The sequence below is a fragment of the Coregonus lavaretus genome, assembly GCF_964263955.1.
Source record: "Coregonus lavaretus genome assembly, chromosome: 11".
Classification (NCBI taxonomy): Eukaryota; Metazoa; Chordata; class Actinopteri; order Salmoniformes; family Salmonidae; genus Coregonus; species Coregonus lavaretus.
The window spans coordinates 55,404,294-55,427,324 of record NC_139998.1 but is presented as its reverse complement, the minus strand read 5'-3'; the positions used below and the strand labels follow the sequence as shown (position 1 = coordinate 55,427,324).

General features: G+C 44.8%; 1 protein-coding gene across 1 annotated transcript in view; it reads left to right on the top strand.

Moving 5' to 3' along the window:
* Window positions 1-23,031, top strand: part of LOC311137690 (nuclear receptor subfamily 5 group A member 2-like) — a 206,899-nt gene that overhangs the window by 135,425 nt on the left and 48,443 nt on the right. The window contains exon 6 of the mRNA XM_084172235.1: window positions 16,038-16,157. Within this exon, the coding sequence (XP_084028361.1) occupies window positions 16,038-16,157 (120 nt within the window). The remainder of the gene's footprint in view (window positions 1-16,037; window positions 16,158-23,031) is intronic.

Sequence of the window (23,031 nt, the reverse complement as noted above, 5' to 3'; positions counted from 1 at the left end):
GAAGGTGCAATATGCAGAAATCGCTCCGCCATTTCCTTGTTGCTAAAATGTTTATAGTTCGCCTAATTTCAGTTTATGTGACAACAAAAAAAATCAAGTATAGTGTAGAGAATCATTGTACCATCTAAGCCGCTGTGAAACATATTTTCAATAATAATAATATATTTAATTTCAGCTGTTTGAAGCTGTTGTACAAAACCAAAAGTAAAACCACAACCTAGTCGACAATAAGTACACCATTTTAAATATGTTTATTGAAATGAATACCTATAATTTCTCTGGTCAGGTCCTCTGTTGCCTTATAGACGTTTTGTATCTTTCATTATTTATCAGGGGAAAAGGAATACATGAGTTGGGATACCTGGGTTGGGATACCTGGGTTGGGATACCTGGGTTGGGATACCTGGGTTGGGATACCTGGGTTGGTCTGTAAATCCCAGTCTGAAATCAGAGAGGAAGGGTTTGTTACTTTCTTTAGTGACCTTGAAAACAATGAGACAATCTCTCAAAGAGATGCTTTGTATTTTTGTTCTCTGTTCTCGTTCGCTCTTTTAACCATTTGTATGTAGCGACGGTACCATTAGATAACAACTTCTGTCAGCATGTATTCAATTAATTCACTGTCCATTTTGGATGTGCCTAGCCTGGTCCCAGATCTGTTTGTGCTGTATAGTTTATAACCTAACTTCTATGGTCGTGGTATACCAACAGATACCTCCGAGTGGCGCAGTGGTCTAAGGCTGTGCTGTGCCACTAGAGATCCTGGTTTGAATCCAGGCTCTGTCGTAGCTGGCCGCAACCGGGAGACCCATGGGTGGCGCACAATTGGTCCAGGGTAGGGGAGGGAATGGCCGGCAGGGATGTAGCTCAGTTGGTAGCTTATGTGGGTTCGATTCCCATGGGGGGCCAGTATAATTTTTTTTTTTATGCACTAACTGTAAGTTGCTCTGGATAAGAGCGTCTGCTAAATTACAAAAATGTAAATGTAAAGATACACTATGAAGTTAAGTTGTTAATTGTTTACGTAAAAAGTGTTCCCTCAAATGTTGGCTGTATGGGTCATGTACATTTACATTTGAGTCATTTAGCAGGACGCTCTTATCCAGAGCGACTTACAGAAGCAATTAGGGTTAAGTGCCTTGCTCAAGGGCACATCGACAGATTTTTCACCTAGTCGGCTTGGGGATTAGAACCAGCAACCTTTCGGTTACTGACACAACGCTCTTAACCACTAAGCCACCTGCCGCATATATATATAATGATTTCTTAATTCAGTAAGCCACATAAATCTTTAGTTTTGGGTGAATATTTTGTTACCCATTGGTGTGGAGGTGTGCTCCCTTCTGGTAAATGTTCTGCCTCTTAAAGTGAATACAAAAATCGACCTGCTATCGCACATAAAAGTAGTCCACTAATATGGCTGTTGTACTTAGGGGCCAGATATCCCTCCACCAGAGATGCATCTCTAATTTCTCCAGCGGATCCGTATCAATGCGAGGCGTGGTGAGATGAGGTCCATACAGGAAGGACCTTATTAGAGCAGGGTTAGCTCCACTTTATATTTCTCCCTTTGGGACAGGAGGGAAGGAGGGGTTGGGGGGAGGTCCAATCCAACGCAGTGTGTTCTTGAGGTCAGAGGTCTGCCTCCAGAGTCTGTTAATGCGGTCACCGTGGGAACTGATCAAATCTCCTTGCCTCAGCAGTATCGATCACAATCTGACGCTCTGTGAGACACACACACACACACACACACACACACACACACACACACACACCACACACACACACACACACGCTCCCTCCTTCTCTCCGGCCACTCAGAGAGGCAGACGGTCACCTCTACCCAAAGGAGCCAGTCCGAAGCCTCGACACTGATTCTTTATTCTGTTCTCTAATTCATATATCTATCCACTGAATATAAACACAAAACATTAAGGACACCATCCTAATATTGAGTTGCATCAATGTAAACTGTTGTTTTGAGCGGTGACATTTTATCCACGGGATTGTCATTATTGTCAACCAATTTTTCAACATAGACACACCTTGTATAAAATATGTTGAGTTTGTACCTTTAAAACAACGTCAGCTTTTCAACGTTATATCCACTATAAAAACGGCTGGGCAGCACCTCCAAATGGAGAGTTACTCTATCAACCGCTATCCATTTGGTCTTCTATACAGCGCCCCCAACTGGAGAGTTGGTCTATCTACAGCTATTTATTTGGTCACCATCCAGACTTTTAACCAAGCCCAGCTTAGCTTTGACTGACTACTACCAATGTGCTATCGTGATTACTGAGAGATCACTCAATAACTAAATACACTGAGTGTACAAAACATTAAGTACATCTTCCTCATATCGAGTTGCACCGCCTCCATTCGTCGGGGCATGCACTCTACATGGTGTCGAAAGCGTTCCACAGGGATGCTGGCCCGTGTTGACTCCAACGCTTCCCACAGTTGTGTCAAGTTGGCTGGATGTCCTTTGGGTGGGGGGACCATTCCCGACACACACAGGAAACTGTTGAGCGTGAAAAACCCAGCAGCGATGCAGTTCTTGACACACTCAAACCGGTGCGCCTGGCACCTACTACCATACCGCGTTCAAAGGCACTTCAATATTTTGTCCAGCCCATTTCACCCTCTGAAAGGCACACATACACAATCAATGTCTCAATTGTCTCAAGGCTTAAAAATCCTTCTTTAACCTGTCTCCTCCCTTCATCTACACTGATTGAAGTGGATTTAAGTGACATCAATAAGGGATCATAGCTTTCACCTGGATTCACCTGGTCAGCCCATCTCATGGAAAGAGCAGGTGTCCTTAATGTTTTGTCCACTCTGTGTATATATTCATATATCTTTGCCATTTTGTTGACATTATGACTTATCCACTTCAAAGTGAAAGTTATGTGGTTTTCCACGGTACAGAGCAAATGCTCATCTGTTGATCTTGTTTAAAGGCAAAAAAACATAAAACATATCATCTCTCTGACCCATTGTCAGAGGGGTATGAGTTATCATCTCTCTGACCCATTGTCAGAGGGGTATGAGTTATCATCTCTCTGACCCATTGTCAGAGGGGTATGAGTTATCATCTCTCTGACCCATTGTCAGAGGGTATGAGTTATCATCATCTCTGACCCATTGTCAGAGGGGTATGAGTTATCATCTCTCTGACCATCAGTGTCAGAGGGGTATGAGTTATCATCTCTCTGACCATTGTGTAGGCTTAATATTTATATTGGTGTTTTGAGACATACAGTAATATCTGAACAGGGCTTCTCTCGGCCCAGATCCCAGTTTTTCAAAAGTTATCTGGATAGAATAAATGCATAGAAATATAATGAATAGAAAGGGAGTCCCCCATTCAATTCAATGATTTGTCTGTTCCATTCATTCTATTTCTATGTATTTAATCCTATCCGATAGGCAAAATCCAGATATAGAACTTTTGAAAAATTGGGCCCTGGGGGATAGGCCTGCATACGTTCACCAAGGTTACCTGATATAAGATCTAGATGACTTCTAAACAGGTGCTGGGGGGAAGGGGATTTCAAGCATGTGAGTGATTTACCTACCATATGCCCCCCTCTATTCAAACTGAATGGTCTGGCACCAAGACGAGGATATGAGAGAGGGAGAGAGAGAGGCAGAGAGAGAGAGGCAGAGAGAGAGAGGCAGAGAGAGAGCAGAGAGAGAGAGAGAGAGAGAGAGAGAGAGAGAGAGAGAGAGAGAGAGAGAGGGAGAGAGAGAGAGAGAGGCAGAGAGAGAGAGAGAGAGAGAGAGAGAGGGGAGAGAGAGAGAGAGAGAGAGAGAGAGAGAGAGAGAGAGAGAGAGAGAGAGAGAGAGAGAGAGAGAGAGAGAGATAGATGGCTGCCGTTTTATGGACTCTTAACCAACCGTGCTATTTTGTGTGTTTTTTCTCATTGTTTGTAACTTATTTTGTACATAATGTTGCTGCTACCGTCTCTTAATGACCGAAAAGAGGCTTCTGGACATCAGAACAGCGATTACTCACCTTGAACTGGATGAATAATTTTTTCTTTAATGAGTCGGACGAGAGGGATTTGCTCCAGACACCCGACAGGGCCCTCATCCCCGTCATTCACAGTAGAAAGAAAAGGAGATATCGCGGAAGGAGATTGGGGTGCTTGGTAAGGAACCAGCGACGAGTGGCTAATCTGCCTTTGCCATCGATACTATTGGCCAATTTACAATCGCTTGATAATAAAGTGGACAAACTACAGGCAGGAATATCCTACCAACGGGACATTAAAACTGTAATAACTTCTGTTTCACCGAGTCGTGGCTGAACGATGACATGAATAACATACAGCTGGCATACACTGTATCGGCAGGATAGAACGGCAGCCTCTGGTAAGACAAGGGTGGCGGTCTGTGTATATTTGTAAACAACAGCTGGTGCACGATATCTAAGGAAGTCTCATTGTTTTGCTCGCCTGAGGTAGGGTATCTCATGATAAGCTGTAGACCACACTATCTACCAAGAGAGTTTTCATCTATATTCTTCGTAGCTGTCTATTAACACCACAAACCGATGCTGGCACTAAGACCGCACTCAATGAACAGTATACGGCCATAAGTAAACAGGAAAACGCTCATCCAGAGGTGGCGCTCCTAGTGGCCGGGGACTTTAATGCAGGGAAACATAAAAATCTGGTTTACCTAATTTCTACCAGCATGTTAAATGTGCAACCAGAGGGAAAAAAATCTAGACCACCTTTACTCCACACACAGAGACGCGTACAAAGCTCTCCCTCGCCCTCCATTTGTCAAATCTGACCATAATTCTATCCTCCTGATTCCTGCTTACAAGCAAAAACTAAAGCAGGAAGCACCAGTGACTCGGTCAATAAAAATGTGGTCAGATGAAGCAGATGCTAAGCTACAGGACTGTTTTGCTAGCACAGACTGGAATATGTTCTGGGATTCTTCCGATGGCATTGAGGAGTACATCACATCAGTCACTGGCTTCATCAATAAGTGCATCGATGACGTCGTCCCCACAATGACTGTACATACATACCCCAACCAGAAGCCATGGATTACAGGCAACATCCGCACTGAGCTAAAGGGTAGAGCTGCCGCTTTCAAGGAGCGGGACTCTAACCCGGAGGCTTATAAGAAATCCTGCTATGCTCTCCGATGAACCATCAAACAGGCAAAGCCTCAATACAGGACTAAGATCAAATAGTACTACACAGGCTCCGATGCTCGTCGGATGTGGCAGGGCTTGCAAACTATTACAGACTACAAAGGGAAGCACAGCCACGAGCTGCACAGTGACACAAGCCTAAATCACTTATATGCTCGCTTCAAGGCAAGTAACACTGAAACATGCATGAGAGCATCAGCTGTTCCAGACGACTCTGTGATCACGCTCTCCGTAGCCGATGTGAGTAAGACCTTTAAAAAGGTCAACATTACCAGGACGTGTACTCTGAGCATGCGCTGACCAACTGGCAAGTGTCTTCACTGACACTTTCAACCTCTCTCTGTCTGGGTCTGTAATACCAACATGTTTCAAGCAGACCACCATAGTCCTTGTGACTAAGAACGCTAAGGTAACCTGCCTAAATGACTACAGACCCGTAGCACTCACGTCTGTAGCCATAAAGTGCTTTGAAAGGCTGGTCATGGCTCACATAAACACCATTATCCCAGAAACCCTAGACCCACTCCAATTTGCATACCACCCCAACAGATCCAAAGATGATGCCATCTTTATTGCGCTCCACACTGCCCTTTCACACCTGGACAAAAGGAACACCTATGTGAGAATGCTATTAATTGACTACAGCTCAGCATTCAACACCATAGTGCCCTCAAAGCTCATCACTAAGCTAAGGACCATGGGACTAAACACCTAACTCTGCAACTGGATCCTGGACTTCCTGATGGGCCGCCCCCAGGTGGTAAGGGTAGGTAACAACACATCCGCCACGCTGATACTCAACACGGGGGCCCCTCAGGGGTGCGTGCTCAGTCCCCTCCTGTACTCCCTGTTCACTCATAACTGCATGGCCAGGCACGAGTCCAACACCATCATTAAATTTGCCGATGACACAACAGCGATAGGCCTGATCACCGACAATGACGAGACAGCCTATAGGAAGGAAGTCAGAGACCTGGCCGTGTGGTGCCAGGACAACAACCTCTCCCTCAACGTGATCAAGACAAAGGAGATGATTGTGGACTACAGGAAAAAGAAGAGGACCGAGCATGCCCCCATTCTCATCGACAGGGCTGTAGTGGAGCAGGTTGAGAGCTTCAAGTTCCTTGGTGTCCACATCACCAACAAACTAACATGGTCCAAGCACACCAAGACAGTCGTGAAGAGGGCACAACAAAACCTATTCCTCCTAAGGAGACTGACAAGGTTTGGCATGGGTCCTCAGATCCTCAAAAGGTTCTACAGCTGCACCATCGAGAGTATCCTGACTGGTTGCATCACTGCCTCTGACCGCAAGGCACTACAGAGGGTAGTGCATACGGCCCAGTACATCACTGGGGCCAAGCTTCCTGCTATCCAGGACCTCTATACCAGGCGGTGTCAGAGAAAGGCCAAAAAAATTTCAAAGACTCCAGCCACCCTAGTCATAGACTGTTTTCTCTGCTACCGCACGGCAAGCAGTACCGGAGTGCCAAGTCTAGGTCCAAGAGGCTTCTAAACAGCTTCTACCCCCAAGCCATAAGACTCCTGAACATCTAATCAAATGGCTACCCAGACTATTTGCATTGCCCTCTGCCCCTTGCATTGCGCTCCGCCCCTCTTTTACGCTGCTGCTATTCTCTGTTTATTATTTATGCATAGTCACTTTAATAACTCTACCTACATGTACATATTACCTCAATTACCTCGACTAACCGGTGCCCCTTCACATTGACTCGGTACCGGTACCCCCTGTATATAGCCTCGCTATTGTTATTTCTACTGCTGCTCTTTAATTATTTGTTACTTTTATTTCGTACATCGTATCCTCATGTGTGCTCCCCTCCAATAGAATCCCCATACTTCCTCAGTGAAAACAATGTACTTGGCAAATTCAAATTGGCGTTTTACCAAATTACCGTAAGACAAACCACGTATTCACCCTAATTGACAAACAAACAAAGGCAAAGTCTTCTCATGCTTTGTTGAGTTCAAAAAAGCTTTTGACTCAATTTGCCATGAGGGTCTGCTATACAAATGTATGGAAAGCGGTGTTGGGGGAAAAACAAACAACAAGTGTGCGGTTAAAATTGGCAAAAAACACACATTCTTTTCCACAGGGCCATGGGGTGAGACAGGGATGCAGCTTGAGCCCTCTTCGACATATATATCAACGAAACTAGAACAGTCTGCAGCACCCGGCCTCACCCTACTAGAATCTGAAGTCAAGTGTTGACTGTTTCCTGATGATCTGGTGCTCCTGTCCCCAACCAAGGAGGGCATACAGCAGCACCTAGATCTTCTGCACAGATTCTGTCAGACCTGGGCCCTGACAGTAAATCTCAGTAAGACAAAAAACAATGGTGTTCCAAAAAAGGTCCAGTTGCCAGGACCACAAATACAAATTCCATATAGACACCGTTGCCCTAGAGCACACAAAAAACTATACATACTTCGGCTTAAACATCAACACTACAGGTAGCTTCCACAAAGCTGTGAACGATCTGAGAGATAAGGCAAGGGCCTTCTACGCTATTAAAATGAACATAAAATTCAACATACTAATTAAGATTTGGCTAAAAATACTTGAATCAGTTATAGAACCCATTGCCCTTTATGGTTGTGAGGTCTGGGGTCCCCTCACCAACCAATAACTCACAAAATGGGACAAACACCAAATTGAGACTCTGCATGTAGAATTCTGCAAAAATATCCTCAGTGTACAATGTAAAACACCAAATAATGCATGCAGAGCAGAATTAGGCCGATACCCGCTAATTATCAAAATCCAGAAAAGAGCCATTAAACTTTACAACCACCTAAAAGGAAGCGATTCCCAAACCTTCCATAACAAAGCCATCACCTACAGAGAGATTAACCTGGATAAGAGTCCCCTAAGCAAGCTGGTCCTGAGGCTCTGTTCACAAACAGACCCCACAGAGCCCCAGGACAGCAACACAATTAGACTCAATCAAATCATGAGAAAACAAAAATATAATTACTTGACACATTGGAAAGAATTAACAAAAAAACAGAGCAAACTAGAATGCTATTTCGGCCTAAACAGAGAGTACACAGTGGCAGAATACCTGACCATTGTGACTGACCCAAACTTAAGGAAAGCTTTGACTATGTACAGACTCAGTGAGCATAGCCTTGCTATTGAGAAAGGCCGCCATGGGCAGACCTGGCTCTCAAGAGATGTGCACACTGCCCACAAAATGAGGTGGAAACTGAGCTGCACTTCCTAACCTCCTGCCAAATGTATGACCATATTACAAACACAATTCGAAAACAAACCCAATTTTGATAAACTCCCATATCTATTGGGTGAAATACCAGTGTGCAATCACAGCAGCAAGATTTGTGACTTGTTGCCACAAGAAATTGCAACCAGTGAAGAACAAACACCATTGTAAATACAACCCATATTTATGTTTATTTATTCTCCCTTTTGTACTTAAAAAACTAACAAACAAAAAAATCCATCCGATGCAACTACTTCATCTGCTCTATAAATGCCATTTCTATCTGAAAACGATGCTGTGACGTCATACCCACTTCATACCTATGGCTCACACCACCACCACCGTTACCTGCACATTTTCCCAGCATGCTTATCACCCCCTAGCCACAGCGGGAGATGGACCAGGGTCCAAATGGAGCCTCTGCCATGACAAACAGACTGGGAGATTTCCACAGGATCAGGGAGAGTAGAGGAGAGGACAGACAGATGGTTCAGTTCACCCCCGTCCACTAGGCCCCGTCCCTGGGAAAACTGGAGCCCTGGCTGGCTGGTTGGCCCCAGGTCACATACAGCACATCCCAGGGATTTACTTACTCACTAAGGCTATTTTACAATCCATTATTACCATAGAAATACAATTACTAGACAGGACACTCTATTTGGTGTTTTTTGTTTATATGTTTTAAAGCAGTATTGGTATTGTGTAATAGGAGGTTCCACATTATTGTGGAAGATTGTTCTTTTAATTATCAACCATTATTGATTAGATTTCGTTTGGGCATGGCTTTCTACAGGATCACAAAAAATGCAGAAGAAAGAAACTCAAATCCAAACACCTACAACCAAATCTGAACAATCCGTCTAGGGTAGAATGTGTGTTGAAGTAAACCAGGCCGAGTAACAGCCTGAAAACAGAGAATCCTACTCTATTGGAATTAATTGCTATCCCCAGCTGAATAATACCCTACAAGAGGCCTGTTCGCCACCAGACGAACAGATGCCAACAGAAGACAACTAAAACTATGACATGCTCGAGACTCCCCTCATTGAAGTGAACTTCAAACTTCAGCTGTAGTTCTCAGAGAGAACGTTGATACACGTCTAGCTAGTCCGATGGGGGGGGGGGGGGACACAGAAAGAGAGAGAGAGATATCTTAGATCTTGTTTTATGTAAATGTCATTTTTGGAAGATGGACTCACAGCGTTTGTGGGCAGAAACAATGCGAATCACTCCGTTCATTAAGGAGCACTGAAGGGGATTATATTAATATGTTCATTAGGCCATCAGGTCTTCTTAAAATCTGATCCAGTTGTGTCCCTTGTTAGTTCACCATACCCACAACACTTAACAATGATCGTGGCTTTCGACCAAAAACAGCACACCACAAAAATATATATATTTACACTACCAGTCACAAGTTTGGACACACATACTCATTTAAAGGTTTTTCTTTATTTTTACTATTTTCTACATTGTAGAATAATAGTGAAGACATCAAAACTACGATATTACACATATGGAATCATGTAGTAACCAAAAAAGTGTTAAACAAATCAAAATATATGTTATATTTTATATTCTTCAAAGTAGCCACACTTTGCCTTGATGACAGCTTTGCACACTCTTGGCATTCTCTCAACCAGCTTCACCTGGAATGCTTTTCCAACAGTCTCGAAGGAGTTCCCACATATCTTGAGCACTATTCCTTCACTCTGCGGTCCAACTCATCCCAAACCATCTCAATTGGGTTGAGGTCGGGGGATTGTGGAGGCCAGGTCATCTGATGCAGCACTCCATCACTCTCCTTCTTGGTCAAATAGCCCTTACACAGCCTGGAGGTGTATTGGGTCATTGTCCTGTTGAAAAACAAATTATATTCCAACTAAGCCCAAACCAGATGGGATGGCGTATCACTGCAGAATGCTGTTCTAGCCATGCTGGTTGAGTGTGCCTTGAATTCTAAATAAATCACAGACAGTGTCACCAGCAAAGCACCCCCACACCATCATACCTTCTCCTCCATGCTTCACGGTGGGAACCACACATGCAGAGATAATCTGTTCACCTACTCTGCATCTCACAAAGACACGGCGGTTGGAACCAAAAATCACAAATTTGGACTCATCAGACCAAAGGACAGATTTCCACCGGTCTAATGTCCATTGCTCGTGTTTCTTGGTCCAAGCAAGGCTCTTCTTCATATTGGTGTCCTTTAGTAGTGGTTTCTTTGCAGCAATTCGACCATGAAGGCCTGATTCACGCAGTCTCCTCTGAACAGTTGATGTTGAGATGTGTCTGTTACTTGAACTCTGTGAAGCATTTATTTTGGCTGCAATTTCTAAGGCTGGTAACTCTAATGAACTTATCCTCTGCAGCAGAGGTAATTATGGGTCTTCCTTTCCTGTGGCAGTCCTCATAAGAGCCAGTTTCATCATAGCGCTTGATGGTTTTTGCGACTGCACTTGAAGAAATGTTCGAAGTTCTTGAAATGTTCCGTATTGACTTCATGTCTTAAAGTAATGATGGACTGTCATTTCTCTTTGCTTATTTGAGCTGTTCTTGCCATAATATGGACTTGGTCTTTTACCAAATAGGGCTATGTTCTATATACCAACCCTACCATGTCACAACACAACTGATTGGCTCAAACACATTAAGAAGGAAAGAAATTCCACAAATTAACTTTTAACAAGGCACACCTGTTAATTGAAATGAATACCTCATGAAGCTGGTTGAGAGAATGCCAAGAGTGTGCAAAGCTGTCATCAAGGCAAAGGGTGGCTATTTGAAGAATCTAAAATCTAAAATCTATTTTGATTTGTACAAAAAATGTTTGGTTACTACATGATTCCATAAGTGTTATTTCATAGTTTTGATGTCTTCACTATTATTCTACAATGTAGAAAATAGTAAAAATAAAGAAAAACCCTTGAATGAGTAGGTGTGTCCAAACCTTTGACTGGTACTGTATATATATATATATATATGCTTTGCCGGTTTTGACTCCAGACCATTATCAGCATTATTATCAGTGGTCTCTTCTTAGCAGGGGACGATTAATAAATATTACTGTTGGGTCCTCCAAACACACCATTCCCAATTACTTTACATTCCCGAAAGATAGGGGAAATTGTATTTTCTTAATCACTATATTTTATTTTCTCTACATTCCTTAAGTTCTCTCTCTCTCTCTCTCTCTCTCTCTCTCTCTCTCTCTCTCTCTCTCTCTCTCTCTCTCTCTCTCTCTCTCTCTCTCTCTCTCTCTCTCTCTCTCTCTCTTATTTCTTATTCTGCCTCTTTCTCTCTCTCTGTGTGAAGTAGAAAACATTCATCTGTGCTTGTGGTTAAGCGATTGATCAGGGCATTGATCCCTCTGGCCTGAATGGCCGTAAAGGTGTTAAATTGGTTTCTGGGAGGATATGTATTTTTCATTACAAGCGCTGAGAGAAGTTCCTGCTTGGAAAAAAAGAAGAAAAAAAAAGCAGTGATGATATTAAAATATTGAAAAAGTACACCTTGAAAATAGCCTTAAATGTTTGAAGCAGTTTGGGCCTATCTGAGGTAAAATATTCTTCTTAGGGGGGCTATTCGACCGCTATCAGTGCCAAACCCAAAGCTAACAAGCCAAAGCCTTGGTCATGACTGTTTCATGATTTCACTGTTGCGTGGATGGAGGGTTCCAGTTAGACTCTAGACATGGATGGGTAGTTTGACGTTCTACTGAATGTGCCACAATTTACTACACTTCAGATACAAAGTACACAACAGATACATTCTGGAAGTTTAGCTGCTATTTGTTCTTCACCGTCTGGTTTTTCAGAAACTAAATCTAGTCTGAATGTACCCGTTTTAATGATAGTGGTCAGTTGTGTAGTTCTGAATGTACCCATTTTAATGATAGTGGTCAGTTGTGTAGTTCTGAATGTACCCCATTTTAATGATAGTGGTCAGTTGTGTAGTTCTGAATGTACCCGTTTTAATGATAGTGGTCAGTTGTGTAGTTCTGAATGTACCCCATTTTAATGATAGTGGTCAGTTGTGTAGTTCTGAATGTACCCCATTTTAATGATAGTGGTCAGTTGTGTAGTTCTGAATGTACCCCCATTTTAATGATAGTGGTCAGTTGTGTAGTTCTGAATGTACCCCATTTTAATGATAGTGGTCAGTTGTGTAGTTCTGAATGTACCCCATTTTAATGATAGTGGTCAGTTGTGTAGTTCTGAATGTACCCGTTTTAATGATAGTGGTCAGTGGTGTAGTTTTGATGATGAAACTGTGAAGTCTGTTTTCTGCAGTCGGATGAAGCATGATTCTACTAACGCTATCATCCATGTTCTCTACAGTTTACTGCTTGGTATGATCAATATCAGCCTGGCCGCCTCCTAAATCACACGTGTTATTGGTTCCATATAGTTCAATCAACTGTAACATTCATTAAAAACTTTATTGGGCCATTTACTTAAGAAATGTTATTGTCTAAAGCTGTTGGCTTTGGCTACATATTATTTTCTTTACAACACGTTCACATTCCAGTTCTCATGAACAGAATACAGAACAGACAGAGACGGTAAAATAAATCCCCTCCCTCGTCAGACCACTCCTTGTATCTGAGTGGACGGACAGACGGATTTTGTGAAATCCATAGCTTGTTGGGTTCAACGATGTGACAGTGCAAAGGAAAATCTTGTCAGGGAAACAGCCAGTGTCATTGGCACTTAAAGGGTCGGCGATCCCTCTCCACGCCTCACTTTGCTCGTCTTGTCTCGGTCGCTGTGCGGGTCACCCCCGCTCCCGCCTCGCGTCCCCCTCGTCTCCCCTCGTCTCCTTTGATAAACTGGCTCTGTCTGGACTGATGCTGCCAGGAAGGAGGATATGTCTGGAGTAATGCTGCCAGGAAGGTTTCTCTATCTGGAGTGATGCTGCCAGGAAGAAAGCTCTGTCTGGAGTGATGCTGCCAGGAAGGAAGCTCTGTCTGGAGTGATGCTGCCAGGAAGGAAGCGCTGTCTGGAGTGATGCTACCAGGAAGACAGCACTGTCTGGAGTGATGCTACCAGGAAGGAAGCTCTGTCTGGAGTGATGCTGCCAGGAAGGAAGCTCTGTCTGGAGTGATACTACCAGGAAGGCAGCACTGTCTGGAGTGATGCTGCCAGGAAGAAAGCTCTGTCTGGAGTGATGCTGCCAGGAAGGAAGCTCTATCGGGAGTGATGCATCCAGGAAGGAAGCTCTGTCTGGAGTGATGCTGCCAGTAAGGGAGCTCTGTCTGGAGTGATGCTACCAGGAAGGCAGCACTGTCTGGAGTGATGCTGCCAGGAAGGCAGCACTGTCTGGAGTGATGCTGCCAGGAAGGTATCTCTGTCTGGAGTCATGCATCCAGGAAGGAAGCTCTGTCTGGAGTGATGCTGCCAGGAAGGAGCTCTGTCTGGAGTCATGCATCCAGGAAGGAAGCTCTGTCTGGAGTGATGCTGCCAGGAAGGAGGCACTGTCTGGAGTGATGCTGCCAGGATGGTAGCTCTGTCTGGAGTGATGCTGCCAGGAAGGAACTCTGTCAGGAGTTATGCTGCCAGGCAGAAAGCTCTGTATGAAGTGTTGCTACCAGGAAGGAACTCTGTCAGGAGTTATGCTGCCAGGCAGAAAGCTCTGTCAGTATTGATGTTGCCAGGAAGGAGGCGTGAGGACGGCTCCCTTTGATGGGGACCCCGGCACTCGCCAGGACCCCTGACAGGCCTGCTTTGAAGAGCGGGTACTAACTGCCCATCTTTCTCCACCTCCTCCCTCCCTCCCTCCCTCCCTCCCTCCCTCCCTCCCTAATGCCCTCTATCCCTCACTCCCTCACGCCCACCCCCCCTCCCTCCATCCTTCCCTCACCCACTCCCCCCCACCCCCCACCCCCTCCCTCCCTGATGGTTTTACTGACTGCATTAGAATGTTCCTCTGGTATATGGCCTCCGTTCACCCGCCCCACAGAAAGGAGGGATGAGAGAGAAAGACAGGAATTACAGGACTGGTCACTGCAGACAGACAGACAGACAGACAGACAGACAGACAGACAGACAGACAGACAGACAGACAGACAGACAGACAGACAGACAGACAGACAGACAGACAGACAGACAGACAGACAGACAGACAGACAGACAGACAGACAGACAGACAGACAGACAGACAGACAGACAGACAGACAGACAGACAGACAGACAGACAGACAGACAGACAGACAGACAGACAGACAGACAGACAGACAGACAGACAGTCGGTTTGAGTCTGCTGCTCCTCCAAGCGAACTCTCAGCGATAGTGCCACTGTTATGTCTGGGGTGGAGGCTAAATAACTCCTCTCTGCAGTCAAAACAATCAGCCTCAATAACAGTTGCGCTGAAACTACCACAGTGTCATTCAAGTTAATAAAGTGTTTTATGTGCAGTAGACATCTGTTAGCTCATTGATTTCACAGAGCTTTGATTGAAACAAATGGCCTCTTTTACAAAGTTCCAGTATGGATAATAGCATTCCTTTCTCCACCAATTGTACCGTACCTGTCAGTGAGGCAGTTTTACCACAGGTCTGCATTCTTCTGTAAAACTCACTGACGTTTTAGAGTGCAACGTCACAGACCTTAACTGTTAACCCAAGGATTCTCTCGGACTCATGCAAAGCGCATTTCGCCACAACAACACCAACCGAAAGCGTTTTGCGAAGCCACGTCATTCCGCAAGTCAGATAAATAGTATCGAGGGTGACACTGTTTGTCGAAGGGGGGGGGGGGGGGGGGGGGGGTGAGAGAGGAATCTCCCTGTCTTCTTCCTCATTCTATTCCTTCTGAATGTGGCCTTTCTGTGTTCTTTCTGTGTTTGTGGCTACAGTGTGGAATGATTAACGCAGTGAGCCCTGGGAAGTAACTGGTTCACAATGGATGGGTTGTTGCGGTGTATCAGACTACCTTCGGCATGCGTCAGTCACCGGAACGGGAGTCACCAGCCTCCGTGTTGCGGAGAAAACTCGCTACTTAATCATTGAGAACGGTTGAAATCACTCAGCAACTGGTGGCACTGGGGAAAACAGATAAAAGCAGTAATGCTGACAAACAGGGATGTGCATGGGCTCTTTGAAAGCTGTGGTGTGGATGTGTTTGGACGGGGCAGGGGAGTAGGGGATGGTTATGTGAAAACCGCAGTACAGTGTGAAGTTGTCTACCTCCACAAGTGATGTAGTGATACAATAGGTGGGTAAACTCTTATCACCCGATCGCGTTGAAAAAAGTAACGCTCCCTATACTTTCAATGCAGTTTTTCCGAAAAAAAGTGGATGAACTGCGTTTACTTGTGTTTACCCTCCACCACACCCCTGACCACCACCTGTGGAATAGTGATCAACACTAGTCAATCTACCCTGAGTTGTGTCTACTTGTCAAACCACAAAAGTGTTGTAGCTCGCTTCACCCTAAAACCTTTCACTAACAGAATAATGTCACGGAGGTGTTTTAATTTATCGTATCCTTTTTATTCAGAGGCGGAATAAACGTAGCATGACACGTTGGCATAGCATTATCATTAGCATCAACGTCAACAAATGACCTTCTTCTTCTCTCCTTCTCCCCCGTTGTCTCACGAACAGGTGGATGACCAAATGAAGCTCCTCCAGAACTGTTGGAGCGAGCTCCTCATCCTCGACCACATTTTCCGTCAGGTGATGCACGCCAAAGAGGGCTCCATCCTATTGGTCACCGGCCAACAGGTAAGTCACCTGATTCCCCAACCCCCGCCCGCCCGCCCCTTCCTGCCTGGCCACTCCCCTTCTCCCCACACCCTCCACCTAGACCTCATCAGATACTCGGCACGTGCACATCAACACCCTTTAAAGCGCTATCGACCACACCGGCCCCAGCGCAGTCACCGCTCCATTAAAAATAGATTATGCTTATAGGTATACGCTAATGTGACCAGAATAATCAATTATGCATTTTCTATTATTTTAATTTTTTTGCATCAAGCAAGACGAATATATAAAGTGCTTGTTTAAACATGCCTGTAGAGTCATTAGCGGTAGAAAAAAAGCCTATTATGATTTATCTTTGCTGTGCCACAGAGGAGCCTGCGAGGGCTGCCGCCTGAGGCTCCTGACGAGGCCCTCAACACAGCCTGTGATTCCTCAGTCAGTATGTCAACTGACAGAGAGAGAGAGAGAGGGGAAAGCGAAATAGAGAGAGAGAGAGAGAGAGAGAGAGAGAGAGAGAGAGAGAGAGGGGGAACGAGAAAGAGAGAGAGAGAGAGAGAGAGAGAGAGAGAGGGGGAAAGAGAAAGAGAGAGAGGGAGAGGGGGATGCTTGTTATGAATATGGCTCGGAACGCCCGGCACACCTGTCAGTGAGACAAGAACACTTCATTATTGATGAGCCGGTGTTTCCGAAACGTTGCTCTTCAACAAAATGTTCTCCAACAATAGATGGGGGCATTAATATTGAGACGAGGTGAGGAGGGTCTGTTGAACTCTGATTATTAGTGGTCAGAAAGTTGAACTCTGATTGTTAGTGGTCAGAAAGTTGAACTCCAATAATTAGTGATGGGGAGTTTTCATCTAAGTGCTCTCACACAGCGATAGATACATAGACGCAGACACACACTCATAAACGCACACAGACACACACATAGAGTTCAGACACACACAGACACACACAGACACACACATAGAGCTCAGACACACACAGACACATACAGACACACACATAGAGCTCAGACACACACAGACACACACAGACACACACATAGAGCTCAGACACACACAGACCCACAGCACTGTCTGTCTCCACTGCTCTGCGTTTGATTAGCCAGGGCTGGCTGTTAGCAGGCCTCAGCCAGTAAAGGAGGGCTGATGGGAGGAGGAGAAGGAGGAGAGGGAGGAGGAGGAGGAGGAGGAGGAGGAGGAGGAGGAGGAGGAGGAGCACCAAGACTATCCCCACCACCACTATCACCACCACTATCACCACCACCACTACTACCCCCACCACTATCACCACCACCACTACTACCCCCACCACTATCACCACCACCACTACTACCCCCACCACTATCACCACCACTATCACCACCACCACCACTATCACCACCATCACTATTACCAACACCACCACTATCACCACCACCGTCACCACCACCATCACTATCACCACCACCACCCCTAATACCATCACCACCACCCCCACCACTATCATCACCACTATCACCACCACCACCACTATCACCACCACCGTCACCACCACCATCACTATCCCCACCACCACTATCACCACCACTATCACCACCACCACTACTACCCCCACCACTATCACCACCACCACTACTACCCCACCACTATCACCACCACTATCACCACCACCACCACTATCACCACCATCACTATTACCAACACCACTATCATCACCACTATCACCACCACCACCACTATCACCAACACCGTCACCACCACCATCACTATCACCACCACCACCCCTAATACCATCACCACCACCCCCACCACTATCACCACCACCATCTTCACCATCACTATCACCACCACCACTATCACCACCATCAATATCACCACCACCACTATCACCACCATCACTATCACCACCACCACTATCACCACTATCACCACCATCACTACCACCACCACCATCACCACCATAACCACTACCACCATCACTATCACCACCACCATCATCACTACCACCACCAAAAGCACACACCAGTATGGTGTCCATAGTAGAAACACAGAGACAATTCATTCTGACCTATAAGGTTACTATGGCAGAACTCAACAGCCTCTTACGATATATCAAATAATGCAACAGAGATGGAGTCGGGTTGATTTTAAGGATCTTTGGTGGGTGATTGTGTCAGGCTGGGGCACCGTGACCTGTTTGGGCGTGCCGACCACTTCGGCTCTGGTACCTTGTTGTGTGAGCGTTTGTGTCTGGGCCGCTTTGCCTGCCGTCGTCTGAATGGCCCCAGTGCACCATGGGGGATTAGCGGAGAAACGCGAGCGATATATAGGACACCCCGCGAGGACAGGCTTCAGAACATGTCCCTTCCTCCCTCACTGCCCTCCTGTCTCTCAGCTTAGTCAGGAATTGGCCTTCGGAGGAATCTGATGTAGCAACATATATATAATCACACAAATCTAATTTATACAGCTCTTTGGCCTGAACTGTCTTTGGATCAAACACAAGACGTGGCAGCTGGTGTCATGAGAAAACACAGGCTGAGTTCAGTAGAGTATGAATGTAAAAACAAGGTCTTGCCATTTCTCTGCAACATAAATCTTTGATATTGCTTGATGTCAATGGCACTAGCACATGAAAGGCAAATGTTAAAATATTGTTCAAAAAGTCTTCTCTGAACAAACTCATTTATTCAGCAGGTTTCCACTACTATTGAATTACATTGTCTTTTCAAAAGAACTCTTGTCTCTTTGAGCCGTAGTATTATAAGTAGAATGTGGTCATTTAGCAGACACTTTAATCCAACTTTCTGAACAATGTAAGGCTCAATTCAATCCGTAGCGCTGAAGAGCTGCGCTACGGTTCGATAGAAATTGAAAGGCTATGTTCTCGTGTTAGAGGAGACTGCATTCACGGCAAACGCTGTATATGTCAGCTCAATCAGAAATTACCTTTACATTTCAAATCGTGCTATAGCGCTGAACTTCAACGATACAGATTGAATCTAGCCCTTACACAATTAACTGAAGGCATTTAAAAAAAAAAATATGGCCCAGTTAACTGAGCCATATCAGCCACCCAATTCTGTTAGCCGTCTTACCCACAGGGTTGAATTTTCTCCAGATCAATGTGGAGCTATATACAGGAAGTACCAGTACCAGATCAATGTGGAGCTATATACAGGGAGTACCAGTACCAGATCAATGTGGAGCTATATACAGGGAGTACCAGTACCAGATTTACATTTACATTTACGTCATTTAGCAGACGCTCTTATCCAGAGCGACTTACAAATTGGTGCATTCACCTTATAGCCAGTGGGATAACCACTTTACAAATTATTATTTTATTTTTATTTTTTTGGGGGGGTGGGGTGGGGTAAGGGGGGGATAAGAAGGATTACTTTATCCTATCCCAGGTGTTCCTTAAAGAGGTAGGGTTTCAAATGTCTCCGGAAGGTGGTGAGTGCAGATCAATGTGGAGCTATATACAGGGAGTACCAGTACCAGATCAATGTGGAGCTACATACAGGAAGTACCAGTACCAGATCAATGTGGAGCTATATACAGGGAGTACCAGTACCAGATCAATGTGCAGAGGTATGAGGTCTTTGAGGTAGATATGTACATGAAGGCAGTGTAAAGTGACTAGGCATCAGGATAGATAATAATAAGGTATTTGAGGTAGATATGTACATGAAGGCAGGGTAAAGTGACTAGGCATCAGGATAGATAATAATAAGGTATTTGAGGTAGATATGTACATGAAGGCAGGGTAAAATGACTAGGCATCAGGATAGATAATAATAAGGTATTTGAGGTAGATATATACATGAAGGCAGGGTAAAGTGACTAGGCATCAGGATAGATAATAATAAGGTATTTGAGGTAGATATGTACATGAAGGCAGTGTAAAGTGACTAGGCATCAGGATAGATAATAATAAGGTATTTGAGGTAGATATGTATATGAAGGCAGTGTAAAGTGACTAGGCATCAGGATAGATAATAATAAGGTATTTAAGGTAGATATGTACATGAAGGCAGGGTAAAGTGACTAGGCATCAGGATAGATAATAATAAGGTATTTGAGGTAGATATATACATGAAGGCAGGGTAAAGTGACTAGGCATCAGGATAGATAATAATAAGGTATTTGAGGTAGATATGTACATGAAGGCAGGGTAAAGTGACTAGGCATCAGGATAGATAATAATAAGTTATTTGAGGTAGATATGTGGTTAAGATATGGGGCGGCAGGTAGTGGGTAAGAGCGTTGTGCCAGTAACCGAAAGGTCGCTGGTTCTAATCCCCGAGCCGACTAGGTGAAAAATCTGTCGATGTGCCCTTGAGCAAGGCACTTAACCCTAATTGCTCCTGTAAGTCTTTTTGGATAAGAGCGTCTGCTAAATGACAAGAAAAATATATATTTTTTAAATAAATACATGAAGGCAGGGCACCGTTTGCCAGACGGTAGCAGAGTGAACAGCCTATGGATCGGATGGCTACATAGATGGATAAGGTAAACAATAAGGTCAACCTAGCATTAATATATCAACAGAGGCAACCAAATTCAATATGGGTGCACTGACTCATCATTTCCACCACCTCAAAAAGGAACGAGAGAGAGAGAGAGAGAGAGAGAGAGAGAGAGAGAGAGAGAGAGAGAGAGAGAGAGAGAGAGAGAGAGAGAGAGAGAGAGAGAGAGAGAGAGAGAGAGAGAGACGACAGACGACACGAGGAAAAAAGCTGGCGTTCATCTCGGAATCCTCCCAGCCCCATGCTTTAAAACATTCTCCTCATCATATTGAATTAATGCGTCTTGCGGGGACCCCTCCCTCAGCCGTCTACCTCCCAGGGCTTAGGGGGCAGCCCTATCCTCTCTCCTCCCTCAGCCGTCTACCTTCCTGGGCTTAGGGGGCAGCCCTATCCTCTCTCCTCCCTCAGCCATCTACCTTCCCAGAGAAACAGCCCTCTCCTATCCCCTCCCTCAGCCGTCTACCTCCCTGAGCTTAGGGGGCAGCCCTATCCTCTCTCCTCCCTCAGCCGTGTACCTCCCTGGCCTTAGGGGGCAGCCCTATCCTCTCTCCTCCCTCAGCCGTGTAACTTCCCAGAGAAACAGCCCTATCCTATCCCCTCCCTCAGCCGTCTACCTCCCTGAGCTTAGGGGGCAGCCCTATCCTCTCTCCTCCCTCAGCCATCTACCTTCCCAGAGAAACAGCCCTATCCTCTCTCCTCCCTCAGCCGTCTACCTTCCCAGAGAAACAGCCCTATCCTCTCTCCTCCCTCAGCCATCTACCTTCCCCAAGAAACCCTGGCACAGTCAATTATGCTAATGTTTGTCAATAAATATTAAAATGTAATATGGCCAGCCTACTGTGAGTGGCAGCTAAGGACTTGCCTCCCAGACAAATTTGCTGCTACTGCAGATATTAAGTGCACCTGAAAGGGCTTGCAGTGTGCCACGGGGCCAGCACTGGGACCGGAGCAGGAGGAGGGGCGGGCCTGGGGGACCTCCGGGGGGGCTCACACTCTTTACCCCTCGCCCCTCTCGCCCCAACCCCCACGTCCAGATGCAGAGGAGGGGAGAAGAGGGGAAGGGAGAGAGGGAGGGGAGAAATAAATAAAATAAATAAAAAATAAAAGGGGAACATGCTCCTTCTCTCTCTCTCTTTCTGTCTCTCTCTCTCTCTCTCTCTCTCTCTCTCTCTCTTTCACTCTCTCACCCTGTATCTCCTTCCCCCTCTCTGTCTCTCTCTATATATACAGTATTTCTCTCTCTGTCTCTCTCTCTCTCTCTCCCCTTCTCTCCCTCTCTCTTCCCTTTTCTCCCGCTCTCTCTCTCTCCCCTCTCTCTAGTCAGATTAATATAATAATTTGATTTAAACTTTTACATGCTTTGCAAGAAAAACTATTTACCTATAATCCTGTTTCCATTGACACATCTGAAATCAGGCTACCTGATGGAACTTAAATAAATGCAGAACATTTTCTATCTAAATAAATGTTCTACCACAGCGACCATGTTATTTTTGTGATGCCTATTTGATTCTGTATTCGGACATATAAAGTTTGTATGTAAAAGCTATTTCTAAGATGCATACAGTGCTTTCAAAAAGTACTCACACCCTTTGACCTTTCCACATGTTGTTGTGTTACAGCCTTAATTGAAAAAGGATTACATTGAATTATTTTGTCACCTACTCACAATACCCCATAATGTCAAAGTGGAATTATGTTTTCATTTTTTTTACTGATTAATTAAAAATAAAAAGCTGAAATTTCTTGAATCAATAAATATTCAACCCCTTTGTTATGGCAAGCCTAAATAAGTTAAGGAGTAAAGATTTGCTTAACAAGTCACATAATAAGTTGCTCTGTGTGCAAGAATAGTGTTTAACATGATTTTTGAATGACTACCTCATCTCTCTACCCCAGACATACAATTATCTGTAAGGTCCCTCAGTCGAGCAGTGAATTTCAAACACAGATTCAACCACAAAGACCAGGGAGGTTTTCCAATGCCCTGCAAAGAAGGGAACCTATTTGTAGAATGGCAAAAAACATTGAATATCCCTTTGAGCATGGTGAAGTTATTCATTACACTTTGGATGGTGTATCAATACACCCAGTCACTACAAAGATAAGGGCGTCCTTCCTAACTCAGTTGCCGGAGAGGAAGGAAACTGCTCAGGGATTTCAACTTGAGGCCAATGGTGAGTTTAAAACAGTTGCAGAGTTTAATGGCTGTGATAGGAGAAAACTGAGGATGGATCAACAACATTGTAGTTACTCCACAATACTAACCTAATTGTCAGAGTGAAAAGAAGGAAGCCTGTACAGAATAAAAAAATATTCCAAAACATGCATCCTGTTTGCAACAAGGCACTAAAGTAATACTATTGGTATGCT